At 50.6% G+C, this 26527-nt stretch overlaps 1 protein-coding gene and 1 long non-coding RNA gene across 3 annotated transcripts in view; one reads left to right on the forward strand and one right to left on the reverse strand.

Moving 5' to 3' along the window:
• LOC149994485 (uncharacterized) overlaps window positions 1–8646 on the reverse strand; it is a 21412-nt gene extending 12766 nt beyond the window's left edge. Inside the window, exons 1-2 of the long non-coding RNA XR_016507832.1 lie at window positions 8179–8646; window positions 979–1061 (exon numbers count right to left, since the gene is read on the reverse strand). This is a non-coding gene — a long non-coding RNA (uncharacterized LOC149994485). The remainder of the gene's footprint in view (window positions 1–978; window positions 1062–8178) is intronic.
• The window catches only part of GRAMD1A (GRAM domain containing 1A), a 22592-nt gene continuing 1960 nt past the window's right edge, over window positions 5896–26527 (forward strand). The window contains exons 1-18 of one of the 2 annotated variants that reach the window (XM_090260958.1): window positions 5896–6214; window positions 14584–14794; window positions 14882–14902; window positions 15349–15433; window positions 15565–15668; window positions 15757–15852; window positions 16721–16801; window positions 19960–20072; window positions 20217–20367; window positions 20891–21089; window positions 22041–22184; window positions 23364–23482; window positions 23560–23702; window positions 24303–24406; window positions 24492–24662; window positions 24763–24850; window positions 26037–26144; window positions 26227–26347. In XM_090260958.1, the coding sequence (XP_090117084.1) occupies window positions 5943–6214; window positions 14584–14794; window positions 14882–14902; window positions 15349–15433; window positions 15565–15668; window positions 15757–15852; window positions 16721–16801; window positions 19960–20072; window positions 20217–20367; window positions 20891–21089; window positions 22041–22184; window positions 23364–23482; window positions 23560–23702; window positions 24303–24406; window positions 24492–24662; window positions 24763–24850; window positions 26037–26144; window positions 26227–26347 (2331 nt within the window). In that variant the 5' untranslated portion in view covers window positions 5896–5942. Of the gene's footprint in view, window positions 6215–8847; window positions 9034–14583; window positions 14795–14881; window positions 14903–15348; window positions 15434–15564; window positions 15669–15756; window positions 15853–16720; window positions 16802–19959; window positions 20073–20216; window positions 20368–20890; window positions 21090–22040; window positions 22185–23363; window positions 23483–23559; window positions 23703–24302; window positions 24407–24491; window positions 24663–24762; window positions 24851–26036; window positions 26145–26226; window positions 26348–26527 lie in introns of those variants that run through there. The other variant, XM_090260959.1, reaches the window with a different exon arrangement.

Below are 26527 nucleotides of genomic sequence, written 5' to 3' on the forward strand. Positions count from 1 at the left end.
TCATTGACTACTAGGACTGGGTCCATCTGTCCATGGCCTAAAGAAGAGCAGCCTACAAGGTGTGTGTCAGTGGGAAGGGAAACAACCTAGAAAACCATTGCAATTTATCAAAAGGCTCCCCACCATCATTGTTGGAATGAAGTCTCCAATATCCAGAAGTTTCTTTGAAGAATTCTCAGTCTGAGCAAAATGCTAGAAGAAGTTCCACAGAGCATTATAGATCCCTCCAAAGCAGTTATTTTCTACAGAAAATAATATATTTGGTTCTGACACATTCTTGCAGAAATTAACCTACATTGTTAGAAAAGAAAACAAACATGTGGTTCTTTCAGTTTTGAGAAGTAGAACACGCCATACTTTCTTAGACTGTTTGGGCCCCTCCTTGCAGTTTTTAGGGTCAGAATAAAATATATAAAATGAGAAGGCAAAAAGAAAACTAGCTTCTGGGGAGAAGGAAGAAGCCCTCAGAGGCCTAGTCTCTAATCCTCCGGTTGACAGAATGCAAAAATACCCATCTTCATCCCTCCTGGCCTGTCCTTGTCAAGGTGCTGAGTCCTTGGGAGCTCAAGGTACATTAAACTTCCTCCCGAGAAAGCCCCAAGTTTAAGAGCAGGAAGCAGTCTTGGATAGGGTGTCTTTACTCTGAGAGCAGGAGAACCAACACTTGAATCTGAGACACTGGAGAGACAAAGCAAGTTCACAAGAAGCAGATGTCCAATAACACTGTCTGGGAGGTTAAGGCAGAAGATGGCTGGGAGGAAACAGCCAATTAGTACCTGCAAACTCATCAGTTCTATAGAAATGAAGCTCAGTCTAGCTCAGTGATTGGGCAAAGTACTCAAGAGGAGGATATCAGTAAATGTGGGACTTTCCAGAGTAGAGAGTGTGGGAAGGTATTTGTTAAAATCAGACACACTTGGGTAAGAAACATTACGTATATGGAGAGTGTGGGTGAGACTTGGTAAGAAGTCAATTTACCAAACCCATGTGGACACAGAGAAGAAACCAGAAGTCACAGTTCAATGGAAACAGATAGATACAGTCAGGAAATCTTGAAGTATCTGGGGAATGCAAATATCACATCATTGCTTATTATTTGTCAGAAGTACATAAGCCCACACTCTATTGAATACCCACATAGGAATGGAAAATGGAAGTCATCATGGACCCTATCTGTGCATCAACTCTTCATGTGGAAGGATGCTATGGAAATGGCACAAAATCTGGACCCCTCAACCCATGATGCTGCCCCCACTGGGAAGAGACTCCAACAGACAATCTCAGGATGCTGCTACTCCCCTGAGTGTGGGGAAGGTAGATAATGAACTAAGAAGCAGGTGGTTTTCAGGCCACAGAGCTTTTAGGACAGGAAACTTGGGGGCCTTCACATGGAGTTCTTAGTAGCCCTGCTCTGCTTGAGATTTCATGTCCACACATCATCCTTTCTCATATTTCCAAGGACATTAATTTCTAATAAGTTTCCTTCTCTCCATAGCCCTAATGCCAACCATGAACTTTACTCAAAAATCTGTAAGGCAGAGATCAGAAAAAGTAAAGACAACCTTAACTGTAAACCTAGGTGCCCTTAACTCAACTCTTAAGAAAGACTCTTGCCCTGACTGGTGTGGCTCAGTGAGTCAGGCATCCTCCCACAAACCAGAAGGTCGCCAGTTCGATTCACCTGTTCAATTCACCCATTCGATTCCCGGTGTGCAGGAGGCAATCGATAAATGTTTCTCTTGCACATTGATGTTTCTCTCCCTATCTTTCTCCCTCCCTTCCCCTATCTCTAAAAATAAATTTAAAAAATATTTTTGAGAGATAGAAAGAAAGAAAGAAAGAAAAGGAGAGAAAGAAAGAATATTGAGTCAGCCTTGATGTTTCTGGAAAACAATCCTGTACAGGGAGAGAGGGTAGGTTCTGGGAAAAGATGTGCCAGGTGAGGTGAGGCTATCTTGACAGCTGAGCACCTAAATCACTATCAACATGCTGAGGTTTCCCAAGGCAGCCCTGCTCCGTTCGTCCAGCTGCCTGATGAGTCTCCCCATCTGCAGGTTCCGCGGGCATCTCCAATAAGTTTTCCTAAATAGAACTCTTAATGTTTTTCTGCAAAATCTTATCTTATTTCAGTCTTCCACATTCCCCTTCATCGTTAAACTGTAGGCTGAGCCTCTTGCTGGGCCTCATTCCTTTCTTTATTTTGTTTTTTATTTTATTTTATTTTATTAGAGAGAGAGGAAAGGAGAAAGAGAGGAAGAGAAACATCAATGTGTGGTTGCCTTTCACTTGCGCCCCCAACTGGGGACCTGACATGCAACCTAGTAATGTGCTCTGACTGGGAATTGAACCAGCGACACTTGGCTCGCAGGCTGACGCTCAATCCACTGAGCCACAGAAGCCAGGGCTGGGCCTCATTCCTAAATATAAACTGACAGGCAAGAATCTTACACATATAGATATGGATATATCATAATTAGTATATTTAATTAGAATAGTGTGGATTTAGCACAGGGATAGACAAATGGAAGAATAGATATTTGTGTGACAAGAGAGAAACACAAGGAGACATGTAAAAGAATGTTCAAGCAGCACTATTTTTAACATTGCAAACTGGGAAGCCTTCAAATGTCCATTAACATAATCAGTAAGTATGTAGTAGTATTTATCTACAATTTGTTTCATCAGTGGAATATTATACAATATTAAAATGAACAAATTTAGCTATACACAATAAGGTGGATGATTCACAAACCTAAGGTTAAATGGAAAAATCCAAATATGAAAGAATTCAAAGTGCTATTCAATTTATATGAAGTTCAGAAACAGGCAAAACTAAAGTAGGGCATTGGGGAATATGCACTCAAGTAGTAAAACTCTAAAGAAAAGAAAAGAAAGGGAATATTACAGATGTTAGGGTGTTATTATTACAGAAGTCAGGGAGGATTTGATTGGCATCTGGGGCTGCTGGCAACATGCTTTTTCTTGACCTGGGTGATGGGTTCATGGGTGTTTCCTTTATAATGATACAAGAAGCTGTGCACTTATACTTTATGCTCTTTCCTATGTGTATTAGCTGTCACAAAAAGGTTTTTAAAAACCTAAAATACTGAAGGAGAAAAAATCTAGCAAAAATATAAAAGAACTTTACAAGAAACTTTATTTTTCAAAATTACCTAAACATATATGGTGATAGCTGCACAACAACATGAAAGTACTTAACATTCCTGAGCTGGACTACAGCTAAAGATGGTTATGATGGTAATTTTTATGTTATTGCACTTTATAACAATTTTTAAAAGTACCCTAAACACCCAGAGTGACATTAAAACATACCTAACTACATGGAAAGTGACCCTATGTAGACATTTTGGAAAACTCGGTATTGTAAAGATATCAATTGCTGGTTATAGCATAACAATTAAAGCCCCATTGTTGATTTTCCCCTGCTGAAACTTGACAAGCTGATTCTGGTGAAGAGTAACAAGATGGGAAGACTTGCTTTACCAAATACGAAGACTTACTTTAAAGCTAAAGTAAGTGAGGCAATATCTTATAGACCCAAGGCTAGACAGATCCATAAAACCAACCTGAACACTCACAGACAGACCTGAACAGATGAGGCATTGGTGGGACGCTGGCTAACCCAGGAGTTGCCCAAGAAGCACACCCAGGGACATTCACAGCAGCTCTGGTCATTAGAGCAGAGAACCAGAAACAATCCAGTGTCCATGGGCACTGGAAAAATTGATAAGTAAGTTGTGATGTATTCTCACAACAGAATATTATGCCCCAGCAAAAACGGATGAAGTATAATCTTCATCCCTAGGGATGATTCTTAGAAATAATGCTTAGTGACAAAAGCAAGTTCACAGCCCTGACTGGTATGGTTCAGTGGGTTGGGTGCCATGCCAAAAACCTAAAGGCCCATTCCTGGTCAGGGCACATGCCTGGGTTGCAGGCCAGGTTCCTAGCTGGGGGCAAGTGAGAGGCAACTGATTGATGTTTCTCTCGCACATCGATGTTTCTCCTCCTCTCTTCCTCCCTCCCTTCCCCTCTCTCTAAAAATAAATAAATAACTAAAATCTGTAAAAAAAAAATAAATTCTTCTTTAAAAGAAAGAAAAACAAGTTCACAGAGGATGACACATAGTATCATTCCATTTTATAAAGCACAAAAGCAGACAAAACTAAAAAATATATTGTTTAGGGATGTATATCAATGTGATAAAACTTATTAAAAATGTGAGTGGGGAAAAACAGACAAAGCAAAAGAATTAAAAAAAACAAAAATAACAAAAATGTGTGGGTGGGTGATATCTGATGAATGAGAGATGGAGGAAGGCAGGGTGGGATGGAGAGAGGCCAAAGGCAGTAGGTGAGGGGCATTCTCAAATTGGGTGGGTAGAGGTTATGGAATTCATTTTACTGTTATACTTTGTAACTCATATCTATGGTACAGACAGACTTTAGTATGTATTGATTACTATGTAATAAAAATGGAAAAGTCAGAGAGAAGTGCCTGGACTGAAGCCATAGGAATACTCACTTTTACAGATCAGGTACAGGAGACAGAGCTGTGCACAAAAGTGACATGGGATGAGAGCCAGAAACAATGGCATTTTGGAGGCCGTGAGACCCTCCCAGAAGGAAGAGGGGTCTCCCAGGTTCAAGCTTCTAAGAGCAAGGTGGGAAGATGAGAAGCGGAAAGTGTGTTGGATTTGGCCACCTGGCAGATCTCAAGGCTTGGAGGAGCAGTTCTCAGAGAGTAGTAGGGAGAGAAGCTAGGTTGTGGCTGGCTGCCGTCCAACAGGAGGATGGGTCAGTAGAGGCCTAGGGTGAAGACAACCCCTTCCTCAACAGGACAGTCAAGACGGAAGGGCAAGACCACAGCCAACTTCAACCTCCTCTGTGGTTTGCACACTCCCACCCCCACCTTGTTCTTTCTCCCAGCTGGCCCGAGGGGAATACGACTCCAGTGGACATGCTATTCCAACTGGCAAGGTCATGACTCCCTGGCCCAGCCAAGACTCTGGGGGGAAGGACAGGCCTATTCTGTTGCCTTCACCCTGGGAATCCAAACTCTGTGAGGACAGAAGGAGGTAGAAGCCATAAGGTAGGAGTCGTGGGGTGCCTGGAAAGAACCCTGGGGTCCAGGCCTGGCTTGTAAGAGTCGGAGTCTTCCCTGAACTAGAGGAAACCCTCTCTGGGTCCCACCGGTCCCATTTCCCTATTCCCTGGCAGCTGGGTACCAAGAAGCCCTTGCTGTGAGGACAGACACTGATCTCCCCAGGCCCAAGTGGCCTCCAATATCAAAGCTGCAGCCACAGAAACCAGTCTGGCTTCCTCCCATCTTGAAGTGGCCGCAGACCAGCCCAGCCACTCTCCTGTTGTTTGTTTTGGGAGGGGCAATGGCCGAGCTAACAGAGAAGGGAAATCCTGGATTCGGCCTCTCTTGATCAGCCTGTTACCTAGGCCTGAGCCCCTGGGGCTCCTCAGGCCTGGCTCCTTCCTGGCCCTGTGTGTGGAAGGGATATGGGTGGCGGATTTATAGAAAACCCAGAGCTTGGCTTTGGTGAATACTCAGAAAAAATAAATGCTGTTCCTGAACAGGTTTCATGAACATTCACTGACCATTACTGTGTGTTGGGCCCTCCATGTCTGAGTTCTCTGACACTGCTCAGCCACCCTAGGATGTCAGCATCAGGACCTGCAATTTTCAGAAGTGGAAACTGAGGCTCAGGGTCATGAAGGCATGATACTGGCAGAGGTGTAAATCCCACCCAACCTCTCTGACTCTCACACAATGCTCTGCACCTCAGTTCATCTCCCTTTTTGGGAGGGGCAAGACTTGGACAGGAGCTCTCCCCTTCACTTCTTTTTTTTCTCCCACAGAGACCGCACCTGCTGTCCAAGGCCCCCAGACAAGCAGGTGGAGCCCTCCCCATGGCTGAGCTCTTGCCCCTGCTGTCTGGGGCACCCCCACTGACCCAGGGTAGTTCCCAGGACTCACTTGTCTCCCCAGCCGAGTGGCAGGGCCAGCAGCCACAGGATGATGGCAGGGCTGAGCGCCTGGCCCCCGAGCCCTGGAAGCTCCTGGAGGTGCCCTCCATTCAGATAACGCCATCCAGTGATGGGGAGTCTCCCCACTGCACCTCAATGCCCCAGCACCTGCAGCTGCTGAGGACCCCAGACCTAGATAGTCTGCTCCAGGACAGGTGAGACCCAAGTGTGGGACAGGAAAAGGGTTTTCTCTTTCTAGGGACTCATGTTCAAAAGTGGGTTTCCTGTGGCTGTCACTGTCCAGGTGGGGGCTGAAGTTCAGTTAGAATGTGGCCTGAGCCTGACTGGAAGTTGTAAAATAGATGCACAAACAAAAGCAGGCAAGTGGGAGTACGCATTGGGACAAGCAACTCTGAGCTCAGCTGAACAATGCCTATCTGTCTGTCTACTCAGACTGGAGAGGGACACCCTCTTCAACCCACCAATGTTTTTCAAACTGTGGGTCATGGCCCATTTAAGGACCATGAAACCAATGTAGTGCATTGCAATCAGCACTTTTTCCTAAACAGAACTAGGATAGAATTGAAAATAACATAGTGTATGAGGTATAGTGAATAAGTGTGGTTTCCTGAAGCTTTGTGACATTACACTTATTTCTAAGTATGTACTGGAAGCCAATATAAAAGATATTTCTTTCTGCAACTCAGGCAAAAAATAATAAGCTTAAGCAAAACTTCTGCAAAGAAACTGTTTCTGGCGTAAGAAGACATGAACTGGGAGGTTCAAGGCTACAGGAGAAAAGAGGAAAGAACTACATTGGCCCTGAAGAGAAATATCCACTGAGGTTTTTTCCAGCAATGAACATATGATAATAAAGTTTATGAAGTAGAGCTCTCAGAAGCAATGATGTTGGAGAAAGCAGGTTGTAAAATGATACAGTAGGAGTCTAATTAGGTACCTTTTTAAGACATAGAGCAATAGTATACATTATGTTGTTGGTGGATGCATCCCTATGTAGAAAAAGGATGGGAAAATACACAGGAAGAACACACACCAACTTCAGGGCAGTATGTACTTTGGGGGAAGACGCAGAGAATACAGGGGTGGGATCTGGGCCTTTGGCTATAACTGTAATCATTCACTTCTTTAAAAGAAAAAGAAAGGATCTGAAGCAAAAATGGCAAAATGTCCACATCAATTATATGGGGTGATGACTTATATTTTTTCTTGTTCAAAATAAACATTCCCTAATTAAAAATGTTAAAGTATTTCAAAATAAGAAACAGGCCAAGAGAGTACTGAGATGGAGGGAGATGGTGGAAGGAGGGCCTCCCTGAGATGGCAGGGCGAGAGGCAGTCAAGGGAAGAACTGAAGTTACAGCTTCCAAGCAGAGGGAACAGCAGGTGCAAAGACCCCAGGGCAGCAATGTGCAGGTGAGTTAGAGGAAAACAGCAGGAGGCCAGGGGGCTGGCAGAAGTGAGCAGGAGAAAGACAGAAATGAAGTCAAAACGGTGTCTTAGGTATTAAGGTGAGAACTTGGCTTTTAGCTGGGAATGAGGTGGAGCGACAGGAGAGCTCAGAGACCTGACTCCCTCTGGCTGCCTGTGGGGAGAGGGCGGTTGGGGCAGCAGACAGGGAGGAGGTAACTGTGGTGCTCCAGGAGGGAGAGGACCGAGGCTAGGTGAGTAGAGGAGCGGGAGAAGAGTTTCGATTGCGGATAGATGGTGTAGGTGTGAGAGAAAGACAGCGGTCAGGAAAGACCTAATTTTGGAGCCTGCCATTCACCAAAATGGAGAAGTCGAGTTATGCTGTTTGGAGGCTGCGAAGGGGGATGGGAATGGAGTTTTTTCTAGCGGAAGGAATAGGCTATCCTGCAGAGGGGTGGGGAGCAGTTCTCTGTGCGCGGGTGCTTCTGGCCAGAAGCTGTGTGGTGGGACTCGCTGTGTTCTCAGACAAAAGGAGCCCAGGATCTACAGACTCAGGCAGCGGACACAGGGACAGTCGCAGGTTATGGCCTCAATGCAGGGATGCGTTCAACTCTGCTGCCTCCCCGCTGGGTGACCTCGGCCACTCACTTCCCATCTTTGAGACAGGGCTTCTGTCTGTGATAGTGCTGCTGCTGCCCTTCCCCACGCTGTCCCGTGGGAAAGCCCTTACCACAGTAGAGGTCTGACTTACTCAAGGTCACAGCGTGGATAAGCGCCAAGGAGGCTGGATTCCAACTTGGCCTGGCTGACGAGCGCTGGGACCACCCGGGGAGAGCCCTTCGCTCAGCCGCGATGCCGCTCCTTCCCCCGTGCCAGCCGCCCCAACGCCCGGTTTCCCAGAATATCTATCCACTCCCAGCTCCGCCCCACTTCTTGGGTTCCGCCGAGGAGAGCGGGGAGCTCCCGGACAGGGGCTTCATTGGAGTGGAGGACCCCTTTCCCGGGCACCAGTGTAGAGGGTGGCATCCTGTGCCAAGGCAGCTGCCATGGAGGCATTTTGATTTAATTCAGGTGGCCTCTGTGTTTCGCTGTCTCTCCCTCCTCAGATTCTCGGCCTCCATCTTTTTCTCTCCCTCTCCCTGTATCTCCGGCGTCTAAGCCGCCCCACCTCGATTTCTTGGTCGCGCTCTTCCTCCCCCTGCGCCCCCAAGTCCCTGTATCTTACTTCTCCCTTGGGGCCTCCCTCTGTCCCGCAGTCCCTGCAGGCCCTTGACCAGCACCCTCTGCGTCTCCCTCTCCCTGGCTCGCGTCACTCTTGGCCTCGGGTATCTAGGCCCCGCCCCGGGGCCTGGGCTAGTCCGCTCCCCCCCATCGCGAGCGGGGGCCCGTGACGCGCCGGGGCGGGAGCGGGAAGGGGGTGCGTGACGCCGCCGCGGCCTCCGGCAGTTTGGGCCTTTCGTGCCGGCTGCAGGGTCGGTGGGGCGGTGGCCTCTGAAGGCGAGGCGGGTGTCCTTCTGGGACGTCGATCTCCGCCCAGCCTCTCACAGCCGGCCCAGCCCAGCGCTGCCCTGAGGCTGGGCGCGCCCACCGCCGCATCCATGTTTGAGTAAGAGCCGGGCGGGAAGAGACGGGGTCGCCTGTGCGAGGCGTGGGGTGTTGCCAGAGCCGAGCGCCGGAGCCTGTTCTCTTGGGCCCGGCCCGGGTTGGGGATCGGGCTTGGTGACCGGGGTTGCACCCGGGGACTGAGTGCTGACGGTGGGGAGGCTCCGGCCTGGCTGGTCGCCAAGTTGGCAGGGCTTTCGCTGGGGTCCGGGGCTGATTCCGCGGGAAGCGAGGCCTGCAGGGAGGGCTCCCCGCCTGGCTTGCCTCTGCTTGGGAGTCGAGGGGTGGGAGCAAGGCTGACCCGGGTCTTTGGGCCTGGACTGGAGGCAGGGCGGGCTCACGGGCCTGGGACCCCAGCGCAGGCCCGGGAGAAGCCCCTCCGTTCCTGGCCTCTCTGGGGCTCTCCTGCACCCTGTCTCGGCCTGGTGTTTCCGATTATGAATTGTAGGTGTTTTGGAAGCTTGTGTATGGGTCTGTGTTCCTAGTTTGCAGGCCGCTGTAATCCTCTTTGCCTGTGTGTGTGTGTGTGTGTGTGTAATTTACCTCGAATTCCATGTGTTACTGTAAGTTCCCTGCGTGTGTCTGATTATGACTATTGTGTGGGGGGGCTCAACTTACGTGGCTACGACCTTCTGTTGTTGCATGTGTGTGATGTATCTCATCCTTCAGACTTCTGCTGTCAGATTGGGTCTTTGGAGTGTGCATGCATGTGTCTGGGTTCCTAGGGTGCAGAGAGCTGTGATTCCCCCCTGGCTGGGTGTGTGTAATTTATATCTGACTCCATCTGTGGTTCCAGGTGTCACTGTAAGTTGCCCGTGTGTCCAGTTGTGACTGCAGTGTGTGACCATATGTGCCTGGGGCTCTGTTTGCTGCTACAACCACCTGCCTCTGAATGTGCCTGTAACTTACCTCTGAACCTGTGTGCAAATGTCAGTTACCTGTGTGTTCAAGTGTGATGTTGTACGTCTGGGGCCAGACATGTATGACTGAGATCCTCTGGGGTTATGCCTATAATTTACTTCAGATTCCACCTTTGTGTGAAAGTTCCTGTGTGTGTCAGTTGGTGACATTGTTATCTGTATGTGCCTGGGCTTCCATGTGTGCAGCTGATCCTTGAGCTTTGTGTGCATGAAGAACAAGAGACAGAGAGACCCCTTGTAGCTCTTAGTGGGTCTGGGACCCTCCATTCTGAGACCTTGGGGGCACCCTTGGTTCTCTGGAGCAATAATCATAACTGACATTGTTCCCCTGTCATAGTTTATAAAGCAGGTTCCTGGCCTCTGTGCTGTTGAGATGTGGCCACAACCCCTGGGGCTGCTTTATTATGAGCTGTGTCAGAGTTCTCTGTCAGCCACAGCTGCTGGCATCTCCATCCCTTGCCATGTTAGAGCAGGACTTTGCTTTGTCTTCCCCACCAGTTGGTGAGCACCATAGGAGCTGAGATGACCCTGTGACTTAATTTCCCTAGGTCCTGCATGCGTTATCTGTGATCCTCTGTGACTGTTCTTTGTGTGACTCTCTCTGTAATTGGGAACGTTGTTTGCTTTTAACTCTTCTCTGAGATGTTCTTGTAGCTCTACGTATGAATGTAATTTATCTAGGGCTTTTTGTGGCTTTCTGTGTTTCTGTGACCCTCTGCAGCTGTGTGTATGTGTGTGTGCGTGCACATGGGTGTGCATGTAACTTCTGGGACTTTGTGGCTGTAGCACACTTGTAATGCTGCAGATGTGTGTGTAATTATGCTGGGACTTGTGGCTCTGTGACTGTAACATTCCTGTGGTACTACTGCTAGGGGTGGAGGTGTAGGGAAGACTTCCTGTAACTGTTGGGGATTACACTGCCTGTGACACTGGCTGTTGAGTTTCGCTTTAATGCATACCTGTGTGTGCATCTGGTTCTCTCTGATCAGAGGGAGCTCTGGGCCTTTTTAGGTCCAGGAAGCTGGAGGTGAGGTGTTTGCAGTGGCAAAACTCTATTCTCTTCTGAGTCCCCACCCCCATAACGGTCCTCTAGCCACTTCAGGCTCCTCCCTTCTCTGCTGCTGCCTGCCTGCTCAGGCAGCCTCAGAGTTGTGTCTGCCCTTGAGCACTTCCTGCCTAGGAGCAAGATCTGGGGACCTGAGGCCTGCCCTGTTCTGTCTGTCTGTGTTAGACCTGCCTTCCATGCCTTCTCCTGACCTGTGGCTGCAGGAGACTAAGACAGGTTGAGAAAGGGTCTGCAGTTCAGACCAGAAGGGAGAAGATGAAGCAGGTGTGGAATGTGGTCACCTCTCCTTCAGAACCTGTCCATAGCTCACCAGTGCCCTTAGGGTGAAGCATAAACTCCTGACCAGAGCCCACAGCACCTATGGGTGGGCCTGTGCCCTCCTGTCCTCTTTTCCCAGCCCTACTGGCCACCTCACTCTTCAGGCCTGCCAGTCTCAGCCCTACCCCTGAACTCACTGTTCCTGCCCCTGAAACAATCTTCCCCCTCCCTTTGTCATATCTATTTTCTCTCCTTGGGGCTCAGCTCAAGTGTGCCCTACACACCCCACCTACCCGCCGAACCCTCCTTTATCACTGTGGTCCTCCAACTTGAACATACATCATTCTCCTGGGCCCCACCCCGTCTTTGATTCAGGATGTCTGTAGTGGGTCCCAGAATCTGCATTTCTCAAAACTTCCAGGTGTTGTTACTGCTGTTCATGTGACTGGTGTCAGTGAGAGTATCATCCTCATTTACATCGTGTTTCTTTATTGACTGACTGTTTTCCAAACAGAACATTAGGTCCTGCGGGTAGGGATTATACCTTCCGTGTGTCCAGTGCCTGGTGCATGGCAGGTGACCAATGTGTAGTTAGAGAGCAAATGACTGCAGTTTGGGGTCAGTTTGGACTCCATACACCAGGCTGAAGTGTCTTGCCATACCTGTCAGGGTCAGTGTAGCATCTTAGACACAGGTGTCCTGGGGCAGTGGCAGGGCCATGTACTCTATTTCAGTCTGACACCCTGAATGATCAAATCAGAGTGCCTTCCATGTGGTGGGCTGTGTGTATATGTTTCCTCCTCCAGACAACCCTGTGAGGTGGATAGTGTTATATTCCCATCATACTCAAGAAGAAATAGGCACAGAAGGGTTCAGACTCTAGTCCAAGGTCACCCAAGGAAGTGGCCAAACTGAGACTTGCTGCAGCCTCAGCCCTTGGAGGGCTGGATGAGTCACACACCTGGTTGAATCCAAGTTCTCAGTGAGGGGTTGGGGGTGGAGGGTCATTCATTCGTTCTGTCCACAAGAGCAAATGCTCAAGGAGCATGCAGCTAGGAACTAAATCTTTTTCCCCCTGAAGTGCATCTTCTATGTGGGAGGATAAGAAATACAGAAGGTCAGGGAAGCACTGAGGAGAAAGATGGAGAGGTGGGGGATTGGGTTGGGAGGTGTGTGTTTTAAATAGAGAGGTGAAGGAAGATGTCTTGGAGATGTGTCCATGGAGCGGAAACCTGAAGGAGGCAAGGGAGCCCTGCAGACATCCGGGAGGAATGGCATTTGGGCAGAGGGAACAGTCAAGGCAGGAGCATAGGAATAATGAGTGTGTCCAGCCCTTAGCCAGAGTGAGGTGCAGCCAGGGGAGGGCTCACCAGGAGGTCCCTGACCTGACTGTGGTTTATAGGCTCCCTCTGGCTACATGTAGGGGGACAGGGACAGAGCAGGGAGACCTTGGAAGAAGCTGGCTTTGATAGTCTAGGAGGAGTGGTGGTGGCCCAGGTCACATCTATTTCATATATTGCCACAAATTCATTTCACAAGTATGACATGAATGCCTACCCTGCCTGGCTCCTGTCCTGAGCAATACTAGGGACAGAGCAGTGATCAAGTAAACAGGGAACTTACAGATCAGTGGAGGAAATTAAGATGTCATCAAACAGTAACATCATAGAGTAGTCAGGGCTAGGATGAGTGACATATAGGCAGAGTGTTTAGAGCTGGGATGGGAACTATGGGGGCCTACAGAAGTGGGGGCAGTATCCAGGAGGGAGAAGGTGGGGAGCAAGAGTCCTGAAGGATGCATAAGAATTTGCTAGGCAAAGAAGAGAAAGAACCGCGTGGACAAAGGGAAGAGCATATGCTAAAGCTTGGAGGCAAGAGAGAAGTTTGAGGAGCCCCAAGTGGTTGCAGAACTCCCACCTCCTCCCCGTGTTGGAATCCTGCTCTGAATTAAACCATGGACAAGTGGTTTGCCACTTTGGGCCTCAGTTTCTTCTGCGAAGGGGTGTGTGTGATAGTATCAAATGTACAGCATTGTGTGAGGATCAGTACAATTCATCATATGCATAGATTGCCCGATAGTGGGTCCTGTTACAAAGTCAACATGAGTGTCCCTTCAAATCCCCCCAGACTGACTCCATAGCCCTATGACAGATTGTGTTTATCCGGTCCTCTGAGAGTTCTACTTGTTCTGGGGCTGCCTCTAGCAGCAGGCTAATTCCCCAAGGTCGGAACCACATCTGGTGGTCTCTGCTGCTCCCAGTTCTAGGCAGCACACGGATTATTCATGTAGTCACCAGTGTGTATTCAGAGATCACTATGTGCCAGATATAGTTTTGGGTGCTGGGGACACAGTGGCAACAAGGACCTCCTGAATTTTATAGTCTGGGGCAAACAACAAACTGAATAAGTGATCAGGATGAGTTGAGATGGTGTGAGTGAGGCTGGGGGCTACTTCCAACTGGGCCCCCAGGGGAAGTGCATTTGAGTGGAATAAGACAGAGCTGCTTATGCTGGGGCTGTGGAAGGACATTCAGGCACAGGGAATAGAGGTGCAGAGGCCTTGACTCAGAGATGCACTTGGTGGGTTTCAGGGACTAAAGGAGGCTGGAATGGAGGGAGTGACGGTGACCATACTAGGGCCTTGGGTGCCAAGGTAGGGACTTTGCTTTTAGCTGAATTGAGGTGGAGCCTGGTGAGGACTCATCCAGGAGGACCTTAACCTGCCTGGACTCACATTCATAGGCCCCCTTGGCTGTGGGTGAGGAGTGGATTGTAGGGGGCTACCAGTGCTAAGGAGGTGAGGCCAGGGCACTGGAGCAGAAGTGGATTTAATAGAAATAATGGAAGTAGATTTTGGAGGTGGACCAGGTGGGACTTACTAACAGATTAGAAATGAGGGGGAGCAAGAAAGAAAATAAGATACTTAGGTTTTGAGCTCAAGTAACTGAGTGAAAAGGGGCTGCTCAGTAAGTATTTATTGTACAAATGGCTAATAAGGTAATTCAAAATACAGCAGCCATATTGAGAGCTCACTGTATTCTAGCCTCTGTTAGAAGCACTGTACATGTATTGATTCATTTAATCTTCCAGATAACCGGATGAGGACATGTGTTTCTGATCCCTATGTCACAGATGTAGTAACTGAGGACAGAGAGTTAGGGAACCTGCTCTGGGCTATGCTGCTAGGAAGTTGAGTAGAATGCTTGGGTAGGGATTGGTGGGCTGATGCACAGACCTCCCAAAATAGGCCTGTCTGCACACCCTGGCTTGTTTTGTCCCATAACCTCTTCTTCTCCTCCCCTTACTCCAGTACCACCCCCGACTCTGGCCGGAGCACACCAAGCAGCTCACCATCTCTCCGTAAGCGGCTGCAGCTCTTGCCCCCAAGCCGGCCCCCATCTGAGCCAGAACCAGGCACCATGGTGGAGAAGGGGTCAGACAGCTCCTCAGAGAAGAGTGGGATACCTGGGACACCCAGCACCCAGAGCCTGGGCAGCCGGAATTTCATCCGCAACAGCAAGGTTGGTGCAGGCCCAAGGCGGGTTGGGAGAGGAGTGAAAGGCTGGAGGTCTTGGGGCTTGTCCTGATTCTACTCCTTTCTCTTGCAGAAGATGCAGAGCTGGTACAGTGTAAGTGCTGGGCAAGGGACACTTGCTGGAGGGGTTGGAGGGAGGGGGACAGCCATCAAGAAGCAGGTGCTCAGGTCAGCAGACCTTGGGTCATACCTGTGTTGCTACTTATGTGTTGTGTGACCTTGAATGAGTTGCTTAACCCCTCTGGACCTCTCTCCTTGAAAAACAGTCCCAACCTTACAAGGCTGAAGGGAACTTTCACTAAGAGTCAGTGATGCTGATGGGTACATGACATAGGACCTGGCTTATGTAGAAATCAGTAAGTGGGAGCTCTCATCACAGTTATTCTCGTGTTACTGGCATTGGAAGCCAGAGTGAGCTAGACTTGAAGCCGCAGAGAGCCTGTCTGGGACAGAGGAGACAGAGGGGCTTCCAGGAGCATAGTGGGGCAGAATTAGGGGTGTGAATCCCACCTGGGTTCACGCCTCCCAAACTTCCCCCAGATGTTGAGCCCCACGTACAAACAGCGGAATGAGGACTTCCGGAAACTGTTCAGCAAACTCCCTGAAGCTGAACGCCTCATTGTGGGTGAGTCCTGATGCCCACCGAGCCCTGACCCAACCCTGAGCTCCCATCTCTGCCCTCCCAAACCTCCTGGGTGCTGGCCCAGCCAGCCGTGTGACTCGGGTATCTGCCCGTCTCTCCCCTGGCCTCCTCAGATTACTCCTGTGCCTTGCAGCGCGAGATCCTCCTCCAGGGCCGCCTCTATCTCTCCGAGAACTGGATCTGCTTCTACAGCAACATCTTCCGCTGGGAGACAACAGTGAGCCCATGCAGGGATGAGAAGGGGCCCAGGGGAAGGCAGGGCCAGGCAGGGCTCTGGGCCCTCCTGACCTGCCTGTCCTTCTTAGATTTCCATCCAGTTGAAGGAAGTGACGTGCCTGAAGAAGGAAAAGACAGCCAAGCTGATCCCCAACGCCATCCAGATCTGCACAGAGAGTGAGAAGGTGAGTGAGAGGACCTGCTGGTAAGGCCATCTGGTCCCTGATCTTAGCTGACTCCTCCCTTCTTTCCCTACCAGAGCGATTTTTTCTGCACCCTGATCTGCTCTGTCTCTGACTTTCTCTTTGTTCTCCCTGCCCTGCCCTGGCCCGGCCCAGGTTCCCATCGTCTCTGACCCGGATCTCCACACCAGCCTCCTGCTGTCTCAGTCCCTGCAGTCTGTCCCCTTACACAGCTGCTCTGAGATAGGATTAATAGTAAAATTCTTCCCTCCCATGCATCTATAACTCAGACGTCCTCCCTCCTCGGAAGCCTTCCCTGAGACTCCATTCTGTCCCTGTGATATTGCCTCATGGTCCCAAGATGGCTACCTCATATCAATGGCCGAGACAGGAAGGGGGAAAGAAATGTGACTGCGTACGCATGCACACACACACCCTCACAGAGACTCACACACACACACACACACACACACACACACACACCCCACTTCCCGCTTCACAGCAGAATTCCCTTTGTGTTTTATTGGCCAAGAGAAGATCAGTTGACCACCCTATGGGCAAAGGAAACTGGGAAAGTGCCCTAGGCTTGCCCCCTCACAGCCCAGTCACTCTGGACTGACCCCATCTGGAGATGTGCCTGTCTTCTGCCCTGGCCTGTGAGCTCTGGGTACAAGGCTAAGGGCCATCTCCCTATCACAGTAACTCCAGTGTCGAGTACTGGATTGGGCATAAGATAAACATTCTGTAGAATGAATGAAGGGATGAATGAATGAATATCCATCAGGATGGAGATGGGGAACAGAGCTGGAATAGGATGGAGTTTCCCCTCCACCCTTTCGTGTCTCTCCCACACCCCATGTCTCTCCTGCAGCATTTCTTCACCTCCTTCGGAGCCCGGGACCGCTGCTTCCTGCTTATCTTCCGCCTCTGGCAGAATGCACTGCTTGAAAAGGTGGGTCTGGATGAGGCCTGGGCAGAGGACTTAGGGGATGGACCATGGGGGGACCACAGAACCAGAGGTGCCTGAACTGGAGGACCCTCCAGTTCTTCTCCATGGGCTCAACATATTGGCAGCTTCCTCCGTAGGCTGCATGAGGGGCCACCATTGGTTCTAGTGCCAGACCCTGCCCACTAGAAATGTGTATCCACAGCCCCTTATTCACTGTAACTTTTTATATGTGGCAGCAAAATCTGATCTCAGCTAATAGCATGGTATTTATTATGCATATCAGCACTACAATAGAGCTTTCTGCTTTGATGAAAGTGTTCTCTATGCTGTCCAGTAGAGTAGCCACTGGCCACATGTACCTATTGAACTCTTAAAAAGTAGTTAGTGTGATTGAGGATCTGTATTTTTAATTTAATTTAATTTTAATTAATGTAAACTTAAATGGCCATACATGCCTCTTGCGTAGCACAGATCTGTATCTCACTATGACTGTTCATGTTGTTAATGTGCATGACTAGGATAGATCTTAGATGTAATTCAATCTGAAGTATCCAATATATTAATAGAATATACCAATGATTCTCAAACTTCATAGTTTTAGGAACCCTTTACACTCTTTAAAATAATTGTAGACTCCAAAGAGCATTTGTGTGAGTAGGTTATGTCTATCAATATCAACTGTTTAGAAACTGAAACTGGGAAATTTTTAAGCCCAAGAATACACAACATGTTGCATTAGCAACCAGGAAAACGACAGTGTCACCTGTCATAGAGCCTCCACAAAACCACTGTATACTCATGAGAGAATAAAAGTGACAAGATAAGTAACACCTTGTACTACTTATCATACTTATAAAAATAGTTTTGACCTCATGGATACCCTTAAAGGGTCTAGGGGGCTCCAGAAATCTTTGGATCACACTTTGAGAACCTCTGGCACATTATGCCCTGGATACAAAATATGATATTATTGGTGCTGTATTACAGCATACAATATTATCACTGTATTACCTTTCTTAAATCCAAAATCTTAATTTTGAATCATGTTTTGCCCTGAAGCTTTTGAGTAGTCTGATAGCCCATTGAGTGCTAGCCCTCAACAGGCTCTTTTGGAGTGCCCACTGTGGTTACATAGGTTTACATAGGATCCATTTGGCTACAAGTGACTGAAATGCCAACCAAACAATGGTTTAAGCAAATAGATACTGAATTATTTCACAAGGTACACTTAAAGGTGCTAAGTGCCAGGCATTGATCTGGTATCACATGAATTAACTCATTTAATGTTCACAACCACCCTACAAGGCAGCATGGTTATTATCTTTATTTCACCAATGAAGCACAGAGTGTTAGACTTGGTCACATGGACTTTTATGTGGCAGAGGTGGGTTCTGACCCGATGCAGTCAGGTTCTGGACTCCACTCAACCACTGCATCACACTGATGCTCATGTAACAAGAGGTCTGGAGGCAGGTGGTCTAGGGTGGGTTTGAAGGCCTCTCTGTGTCATCAGGGACCCAAGTTCTTGTCCATTTTCCCACACTGTCATCCTCTGCATATTGATGTTTTGTCCACATGCTTGTCTTGTGGTTACAAGGTGACTGCTCTAGTCCAGGTGTCGTGCCCTCATGGAAGTGTCCCAAACATGAAGGGTGACAGTGGTGGATAGAAAGTGGAAATTCCTTTATCAGGAAGGAAAAGCTTCCTTTAGCAGATTTCTCTCTGTATTTCTTTGGCTAGAACTGAGTCACATGACTGCTTTCAGTTGCAAAGGAAGTTGGGTGTGTGGCAAAGGAAAGATGAATTGTCTGGAGAAGATTTTCACCCCAAACAAATCAGAGTTGTGCTGGCCGGGAGTGAGGGTGGCTAGATGTCTGGTTGGCATGGCTCATGGCTACCGGCCTTAGCACTCAGAAGGCCCAAACCCGCTCCTCCAGCAGCACTGCACTATGTCCTCCCTCTCAGGGGCATCTCCAGCTATGGCCATTAGGGGCAGGAGTGCTGGAGCAGGAGCCCGAGAGAGGAGACAGTGCAGCATCAAAGCCCGCGAGAAGGGCGAGGGCAGAGGAGGGTTCAGAGCTTAGGTCCTGAAGCCAGATTGTCAGGCTTGGAGTTCTATCCCCACCACTGAGGAGCTGAGTGACCTGGGTAAGTTACTGAACCCCATTGGTCAGATGGGGATTCTCCCTACACAGCAGCCAGAGTTGGGCTCAGAATAAATGCTCAGCAGTGTCATCTCTTATGAGGCAGGGTTGTCCCGTGGTTAGTTCCAGCATGCTAGACCAGCCCCTGGGATCACAGTTCAGTGCTGCTGCTTGGGCACCTCTGTACCTCAGTGTCATTGTCTTAAAATGACAATATTAGCACCAACTTTACAGAATTGTTTTATTTTATTTTTTAAAGGTTTTATTTATTTATTTTTAGAGGGGAAGGGAGGTAGAAAGGAAGGGAGAGAAACATCGATGGGTTGCCTGAGGCACTTGCACATCCCCAACCTGGGACCTGGCCCACAGCCCAGATATGTGCCCTGACTGGGAACTGAACCAGCGACCTTCTGGTTCGCAGGCTGGTGCTCAATCCACTGAGCTACACCAGCCAGGGCCAGAATTGTTTTAAAGACTCAGTGAGTTAGCTCATGTGAAGGGATGAGAAGAATGCCTGACATGCAGCAACAATGCAGTGAGTGTCTGCTGCTGCTATCATCATTACTGTTACTATTACTAGTTTATCATTGTTATCCACCCCTTCTGGCCGTGGGTAGCTGAGAAACCAGGGCTCCTCAGGACACTAGAGAAATGGATGGGGGTAGGACAACATGGATGGGGCGGAAGAGAGGTTCTGGAGGCTGGCTGGGTTTGAATCCCTGAGTAGCCTCCAGTCACTTGTGTGACCTTGAGAACATGACTTCTCCCCGGGCCTCATATTCTCTGTAAATTTGGGACCATTAACCTGTAGCTGTGAGTATTGTGAGAATCGGAGGGGAAAGTCCTGACCATACTGGCTGCTCCCCACTGGGCTGTCATGGGGTGTGAGATCTGAGACAGGAGACTATGCTACCCTGTGTGGGCACTGGAGGAACTGCTGAGGCTGGTGGGGATGGTGGGAAGGGTTCTGGCTTGGGTGTGGTAGAGGCCAACCCCAACCATGTCCTGCCTGCCCAGACGCTGAGTCCCCGCGAGCTCTGGCACCTGGTGCATCAGTGCTATGGCTCAGAGCTGGGCCTCACCAGTGAGGATGAGGACTATGTCTGCCCCTTGCAGCTGAACGGTCTGGGGTGAGTCAAAGGTTGACAGCTGGTTCCCAGGGTTGGGGGAGACAGGAGGGGCTGTGTGAAGAGCTCCTGGACTTCTGGGTGGACTGAGGTGGGTGTGTGGGGTCTCAAGGATACAGTGATCCCACGTCCTCCGTTTCATTGCAGGAGCCCCAAGGAAGTGGGAGATGTGATTGCCCTGAGTGACATTGCCCCCTCGGGGACAGCCGACCACAGCCAAGAGCCAAGCCCCGTGGGCTCGCGCCGTGGACGCATCACCCCCAACCTTTCCCGAGCCAGCAGCGATGCAGACCATGTGGTGAGCAGGAGGAGAGAGAAAGGTGCTGAGGGGAAGAGCCAGAGGAAGGCTAGAGGTGGTGTCAGGGAGAGGGACAGATTGGGGGGATTAGGAAGGGAATGGTCAGAGGGACAGAGGTGGGTAGAGGGGTAAGAGAGGGGATAGATGGAGAGAGAGGATGGACCCGAGGAGATGGTCAAGGAAAACAGGGACAGGTAGGGAACTAGAGAGATAGGCAAAGGGGAGACAGACAGATGGAAAGAGTGAGAGAAGAGGCAAGAGATAGATGGATTCGTGAGGTAGGACACAGGCGAAGCATGGACAGGACAGGTATAAGAAAGCCCAGGCATTCCAGATAGGCCTACAAGGGGCAGAGAGGAGCCCTCGTCTGGGCGGCGAAGCTCAGCTGTAAGCCCTCCATATATGTGTGACCTCCCAGCACTGGTTTTCTTAGTCTTGAATTCTTATGGCCGATATGGGCACACAGGAAGCCCCCAGGCTGGGATGGAGGTGGGACAAGGCGGGATTAAGCCATTCTCTGCAGGCAGAGGAGGACAAGGAGGAGCAGACAGACAGACAGCCAGACGCCTCTTCCAGCCAGACAGTGACTCCGGTGGCTGAACTCCTGAGCACAGAGCCCACCCCACCTGAAGGGCCCACTTCTCTGGGCCCCTTGGATCTGCTGCCCAGTGAGGAGCTGTTGACAGACACGAGTAACTCCTCCTCCTCCACGGGGGAAGAAGGTGAGGCAGGTGGCCCAAATCATTTGCTTCAGTTGCACATGACAAACTACTCTGGTAGCCTGGTTTAAGCAAGGGATTTGCTGGCTCACTGGACTAAAAAATCCAGTGAGTGGGCAGGTAAGGCATTCAGTAGTGTTGTTAGGCATCTGTCTTTAGCTCTGTTTTAAAGGTAACACAGTGGGGTGGATAGGAGCACAGACTCTGAAGCCAGTTCACTAGGGTTCAGATTCTGGCCACAATGGTTCCTAGGTACATAACCTGGGTGAATTATTTAACCTCTGTGAGCCTCATTTCCCTCATCTGAAAAATAGGATTAGCAATAATAAACTACTTTATGGGGTTGTCGTTCAGAGAATTAAGTGAGTTAGTATATGTAAAGTGCTTGGGCCAGTTAGTAAGTATTGGCTGTTATAATTTCCATCATCATCATCATTTCCATTTCTCTGTGCCAACTTCATTTTCAGGTAGCTTCTCTTATGGGCGCAGAGAGAGACCCTGCCCTCCTCCATACAAGCCCAACAGAGAGAAAAGATGCTTTTTCCAGTGGCTGTACTGAAAGCTCTAGGGCTGGCTCTGAGTGGAAGAGTAGCCAACTCCTAAACCAATCACTGTGGCTGCCTGGCCTGGGTCTCACATAATCATCAGAACCAATCACTGAAGTCACACACCCCTGAACCAGTCCCTGTGGCCAAGAGTCACAGGCTATGAGCCCATGATTGCTGGAAAAGCAGAAGCAATCCTGGTGGCTCTGATCGTTTGATCTCGGGGCACATGCCACCTTAAAGCCACCCCTGTGGCACAGTGTCTGCTCTGGTCTAGGAGGATAGGTCTGCGCATCCACCCCACAAGGCCAGTAGTAGGGAAGAGTGGTCACCAGAGCGGGACTGAGGAACCGCTCTGAGGGAGGAGGAGTGCCAGTGGCCTCATCTGCTGCCCTTCTGTGTCTCCCAGCGGACCTGGCTGCCCTGCATCCCGACCTCTCTGGCCGTCTCCTCATCAATTCTGTCTTCCATGTGGGTGCTGAACGGCTCCAGCAGATGCTCTTCTCAGACTCACCCTTCCTGCAGGGCTTCCTGGAGCAGTGCAAGTTCACAGGTTAGGGACCTGAGATTCCCCCAGGCACAGGGAGGCGGTGGGAGCGCAAGTCCAGAGACAGGCAGGCACTGCTGTGAAGGTTAGGTGTGGCAGGGCAGTGGGGTTAAAAGCAGCATCCACGAGACCAGAATGCTCTGCCTCTGACTAGCAGGGTTCCAGCCTCTCTATGCCTCAGTTCCTTCTGCATAATGGAAGTATGATAATAGTGCCTGCCTTATCAGGGTCTCAGGAGAACTAAATGAGTTAATACTAGAAAAGCCCCTAGAACAGTAGCTTTTAGTACACATTTCATAAATAAAATGATCATACATTTATTACCCATTCTATGCAGAGACCAGGACAGATGTCCTAGGATCTAGTGAGAATGGGGGTAGATTCTCACACAAATAGATGTGTCAGAGGTAGCTGTGATCCAAGAGGTATCAAGAAAGGCTGCTGGAAGGGTGTGAAATGGAAACTAAGGCCTGAGGAGGAACTTTTCCAGGGAAAGGGGAGGAAGTGGGGGAGAGGAGCCCAGGAGGCCAGCAGGTACCTACATAGGCCCTGAGGCTGGAGGGAGGCACTGTGAGAAATCCCTTGAGGCTGGGTCCCTGTGGCCAAGTGTGCACAGCGAAAGCCATAGCAGCAGGTGAAGTGGAAGGGCTGACCATGGGACCAGCAGAGGAGCTCAGGAATCAGAGGGGAGGGAGTATCCAGGCCCAGGGCTCTGGTGGGCAACGGGGCTTGGAGGACAGTTGGACCACTCCTGAGATAGGACTCCAGAAGAGAGGCAGGTTTGAAGAGTTGCTGAGGCCAGTGTGGGGCCCAATGGGTATAAGGAGACCAGGGGACTTGGAGGGGAAGGTGTTTAGGAGGTCATAGGGCTCTAGGTCAGAGGCTCAGCAGAGAACCCAGGACTGGTACAGAGAGGGAAACTGAGGCTTCAGGAATGGATGAGATGGCCCCAGGAGGGGTGAGAAGTATGGGGAGGGGAAAGTTTCTAGCTCTGAGTATCATCAACATCTAAAGTTTTAGGCATCCCAAGGAAGGTGGGGTAGGCACCAAGGTGGGGACATGGAAGAAGGGTGGGTTTGGGGGCAAGGCCCCAGAAAACTAGAATCTTCCAAAAAGACTGAGTCTCCTACAGCCTGTAGGCAAAGGGCTGGAGAATAGTGTCCCATTCTGCTTTCCCTGCCCTAGACGTGACCTTGAGCCCCTGGAGTGGGGACAGCAAGTGCCATCAGCGCCGAGTGCTGACTTACACCATTCCCATCAGCAACCCTTTGGGTCCCAAGAGCGCCTCCGTGGTAGAGACACAGGTGAGCCAGGCAGGGTGGCCAGCTGGGAGAGACAGCCAGGTAGGACAGCCCTGACTCCCTCTTCCCTTACCCTGCAGACACTGTTCCGGTGTGGCCCGCAGGCAGGCGGGTGTGTGGTGGACTCGGAAGTGCTGACACAGGGCATCCCTTACCAGGACTACTTCTACACTGCCCACCGTTACTGCATCCTGGGCCTTGCCCGAAACAAGGCTCGTCTTCGGTGAGCAGCTGCCTCCACCTGACACCCTGGTGGTCCCAGGGCCCCCACCCCACGCTCCCCAGCCAAAGTCAATTGCTGTGAATGTTGGTTGCTACCCTGGCAGGCAAGCAGAAGTGTTGGTCCCTCAGGGGCCAGGAATACCCAGAGGTGTTTGGCCTGAGCCTCTAGAAGGATGGAGCTGCCATTGACCAGGATGGGGAAGATGGGGAGAAGTAGGTTTGGGGGAAGATCAGGAGCTCAGCTGGGGACGTGTCAAGCTATATTAGACCTCCATGTGGAGTTGCATGCAGCAGCAAGATGGAAGGGGTTCAGGGCAGAGATGTGTATTAAGCCTGAAGTTTGGGTGGGCAGTGCTGAGGTGACACTTATGGATGGGAGACTTGCAAGGTAGTGGGTGTGGACAGAGAAGGAACTAAATGCTGGCTGGCTTGCACTGTGGGTGAGCGGGGATCATAGGGAAGCCACGGGTTGGTGGGGCAAGTGCATCTGTTTTGTCTGTGGGTACATGGGGGCCCTCTCTGAATTAGAGGGAGGAAAGCATCCCCTGGCATGGGACAGCAAAGCTGGAATCAGACCGTGACCCCATTCCCCCAACCCCAGAGTGTCCTCTGAGATCCGCTACCGGAAGCAGCCCTGGAGCCTCGTGAAGTCTCTCATTGAGAAGAACTCGTGGAGCGGCATTGAGGATTATTTCCACCACTTGGGTAGGGTACAGAGTCAGCCAGAGCAGGACGGGATCACAGCCTGGCTGGATACAGACCTGCAGAGCTCTCTCTTGTGTCCACACAGAGCGAGAGCTCACCAAGGCTGAGCAGTCCCTGGAGGAAGGTGGAAAGGATGCCCGGGGATTGCTGTCAGGCCTGCGGAGGCGGAAGCGGCCCCTGAGCTGGAGGAGTCACGGGGATGGGCCCCAGCACCCAGACCCTGACCCCTGCACCCGGGCCGGCATGCATACCTCGGGTGTGTCTGTCCGTCAGGCCCCAGGCAGGGCAGGAGGAGGAACAGGGCTAGGTGGGATGGTCTAGATGTGTCTGTCTGACTCTGAGTTGCTCTCCCACAGGTTCCCTTAGCTCCCGCTTCTCAGAACCGACCGTGGACCAGGGCCCCAGAACAGGCATCCCTGGTGCCCTGGTGCTCGTCAGCATTGTGTGAGTAAGGAGGCCGGGCAAGCTTCAGGGTCAGACAGGCCTGGGTCTGCATCTTAGCTGTGTGGCTTTGGGCAAGTGCTTGGCCTCACTGGGCCTCAGCTTAAGTGGGAATGTGTGCTCATCTCATAGCAAGGATTAAAGGAGCCAATGTTCGAGATGTGCCAAGCAGCACTCTGCACAGTGTACTGCTCTGTTCATCATGGAGAAGTCTGCCTGCTGGGAGAGGGACCTTGGGACTCTGGGAGGTTAGAGGGACCTGACCTCACCAAGGGAGCAGGGAGGGCTTTCTGAAGGAACGGGTACCCAAAGGAAGCAAAATTATGTGAACCAGGAGAGGTGTGCAAAAGAGGTAATTTTATTTACAGATTTCATTTGTGTTTTCTGTGTTTAACCTTAAGTTGGGATGCTGGGCACACAGTAGTGACAAGCAGCTCTTGGGGGTACAGTCCTGGCCCCAGACCAAAGTGATGGGGGAAACATAGGCAGAGGGGACAGGGCCTAGATAGAGAAGCCTTGGGTGGCCAATGAAGACTTCCTCTAGGCGGGACAAGTAGACAGTCAGGGACAGCTTCCTGGGAAAGCAGAGGACTCCTCAGCTGAGACCCCAGAAGGTTAGGCAGGGAGACCCACATGCACAAGGGTCTGGAGATGTGGAGGGGCAGGACACTGAGGAAACGGAAGTGAGGCCCATGCTTCCATTGGACCTTAGAAGGCAAGAGTTGGATTGGCCATGCACCCAGCCTCTTTGGGCCACTTCATGTCCAGAGAGAGGCTGAGTGGCATGCTCTCCTGGGAGCTGGATCGAGGGGCGGTGGGGTGGGCAGGGTGGGCCGAGCAGCTCTCATCTCTTTGTCTCTCCCTCACTGCCTCCTCAGGATCTGTGTGAGGTAGGGTCCTGCATCCCGCACTTCTCCTCACCTCATGTCTCACCCCTGGCTTCAGCCCCTTCTCTATTCCGAATCCTTGGCTGTCCCAGTGAGGTTGTTTGGCGTGGCTCTTAAGGCTGTGGGTGTCAGACAGGCCGGGGTTTGAGCCCTGACTTTGCATGTCTCCGCCCCTCTCTGAGTCTTATCTTCGTCCTCTGAAGAGAGGGGTAGTCATGGTGTCCCTTCAAGATATGGTTGTGTGTGTGCCCGACTTGTGGGAGTATCAATCCTGATTCCTGACCTCTAACCCCTGCCCCCAGCCTCATCATCCTCATCGCCCTCAACGTTCTCCTCTTTTACCGCCTCTGGTCCCTGGAGAGGACGGCCCACACCTTCGAGTCCTGGCACAGTCTGGCACTGGCCAAGGAGTGAGTGGGTATCCTGAGGGGGTTGGGAGCTTGGGCAGTAGTGGGAGGCCAAGGCCCTACTCAGGCCCTGCACCCCCTACAGCAAGTTCCCCCAGACAGCCGCAGAGTGGGCGGAGGTCCTGGCCCTGCAGAAGCAGTTCCACAGCGTCGAGGTACACAAGTGGAGGCAGATCCTGCGGGCCTCGGTGGAGCTTTTGGATGAGGTACAGCCCTGGGGCTAGGGACCCTGCACTCAAACCCCAGGATGTGGCCAGTGCCTCTGGGCCTCAGTTTCCTCCTCCATAAGATGAGGAAACCATTCATAGTCCCCCACCTTCCAGGGTTGTCAGAAAAATGAGCAGAATGGAAGAAAGATTTATTGACTCTCATCCTGGTGAAACAGT

Source organism: Furipterus horrens, unplaced genomic scaffold, assembly GCF_987537825.1.
Source record: "Furipterus horrens unplaced genomic scaffold, mFurHor1.1.pri manual_scaffold_13, whole genome shotgun sequence".
NCBI lineage: Eukaryota > Metazoa > Chordata > Mammalia > Chiroptera > Furipteridae > Furipterus > Furipterus horrens.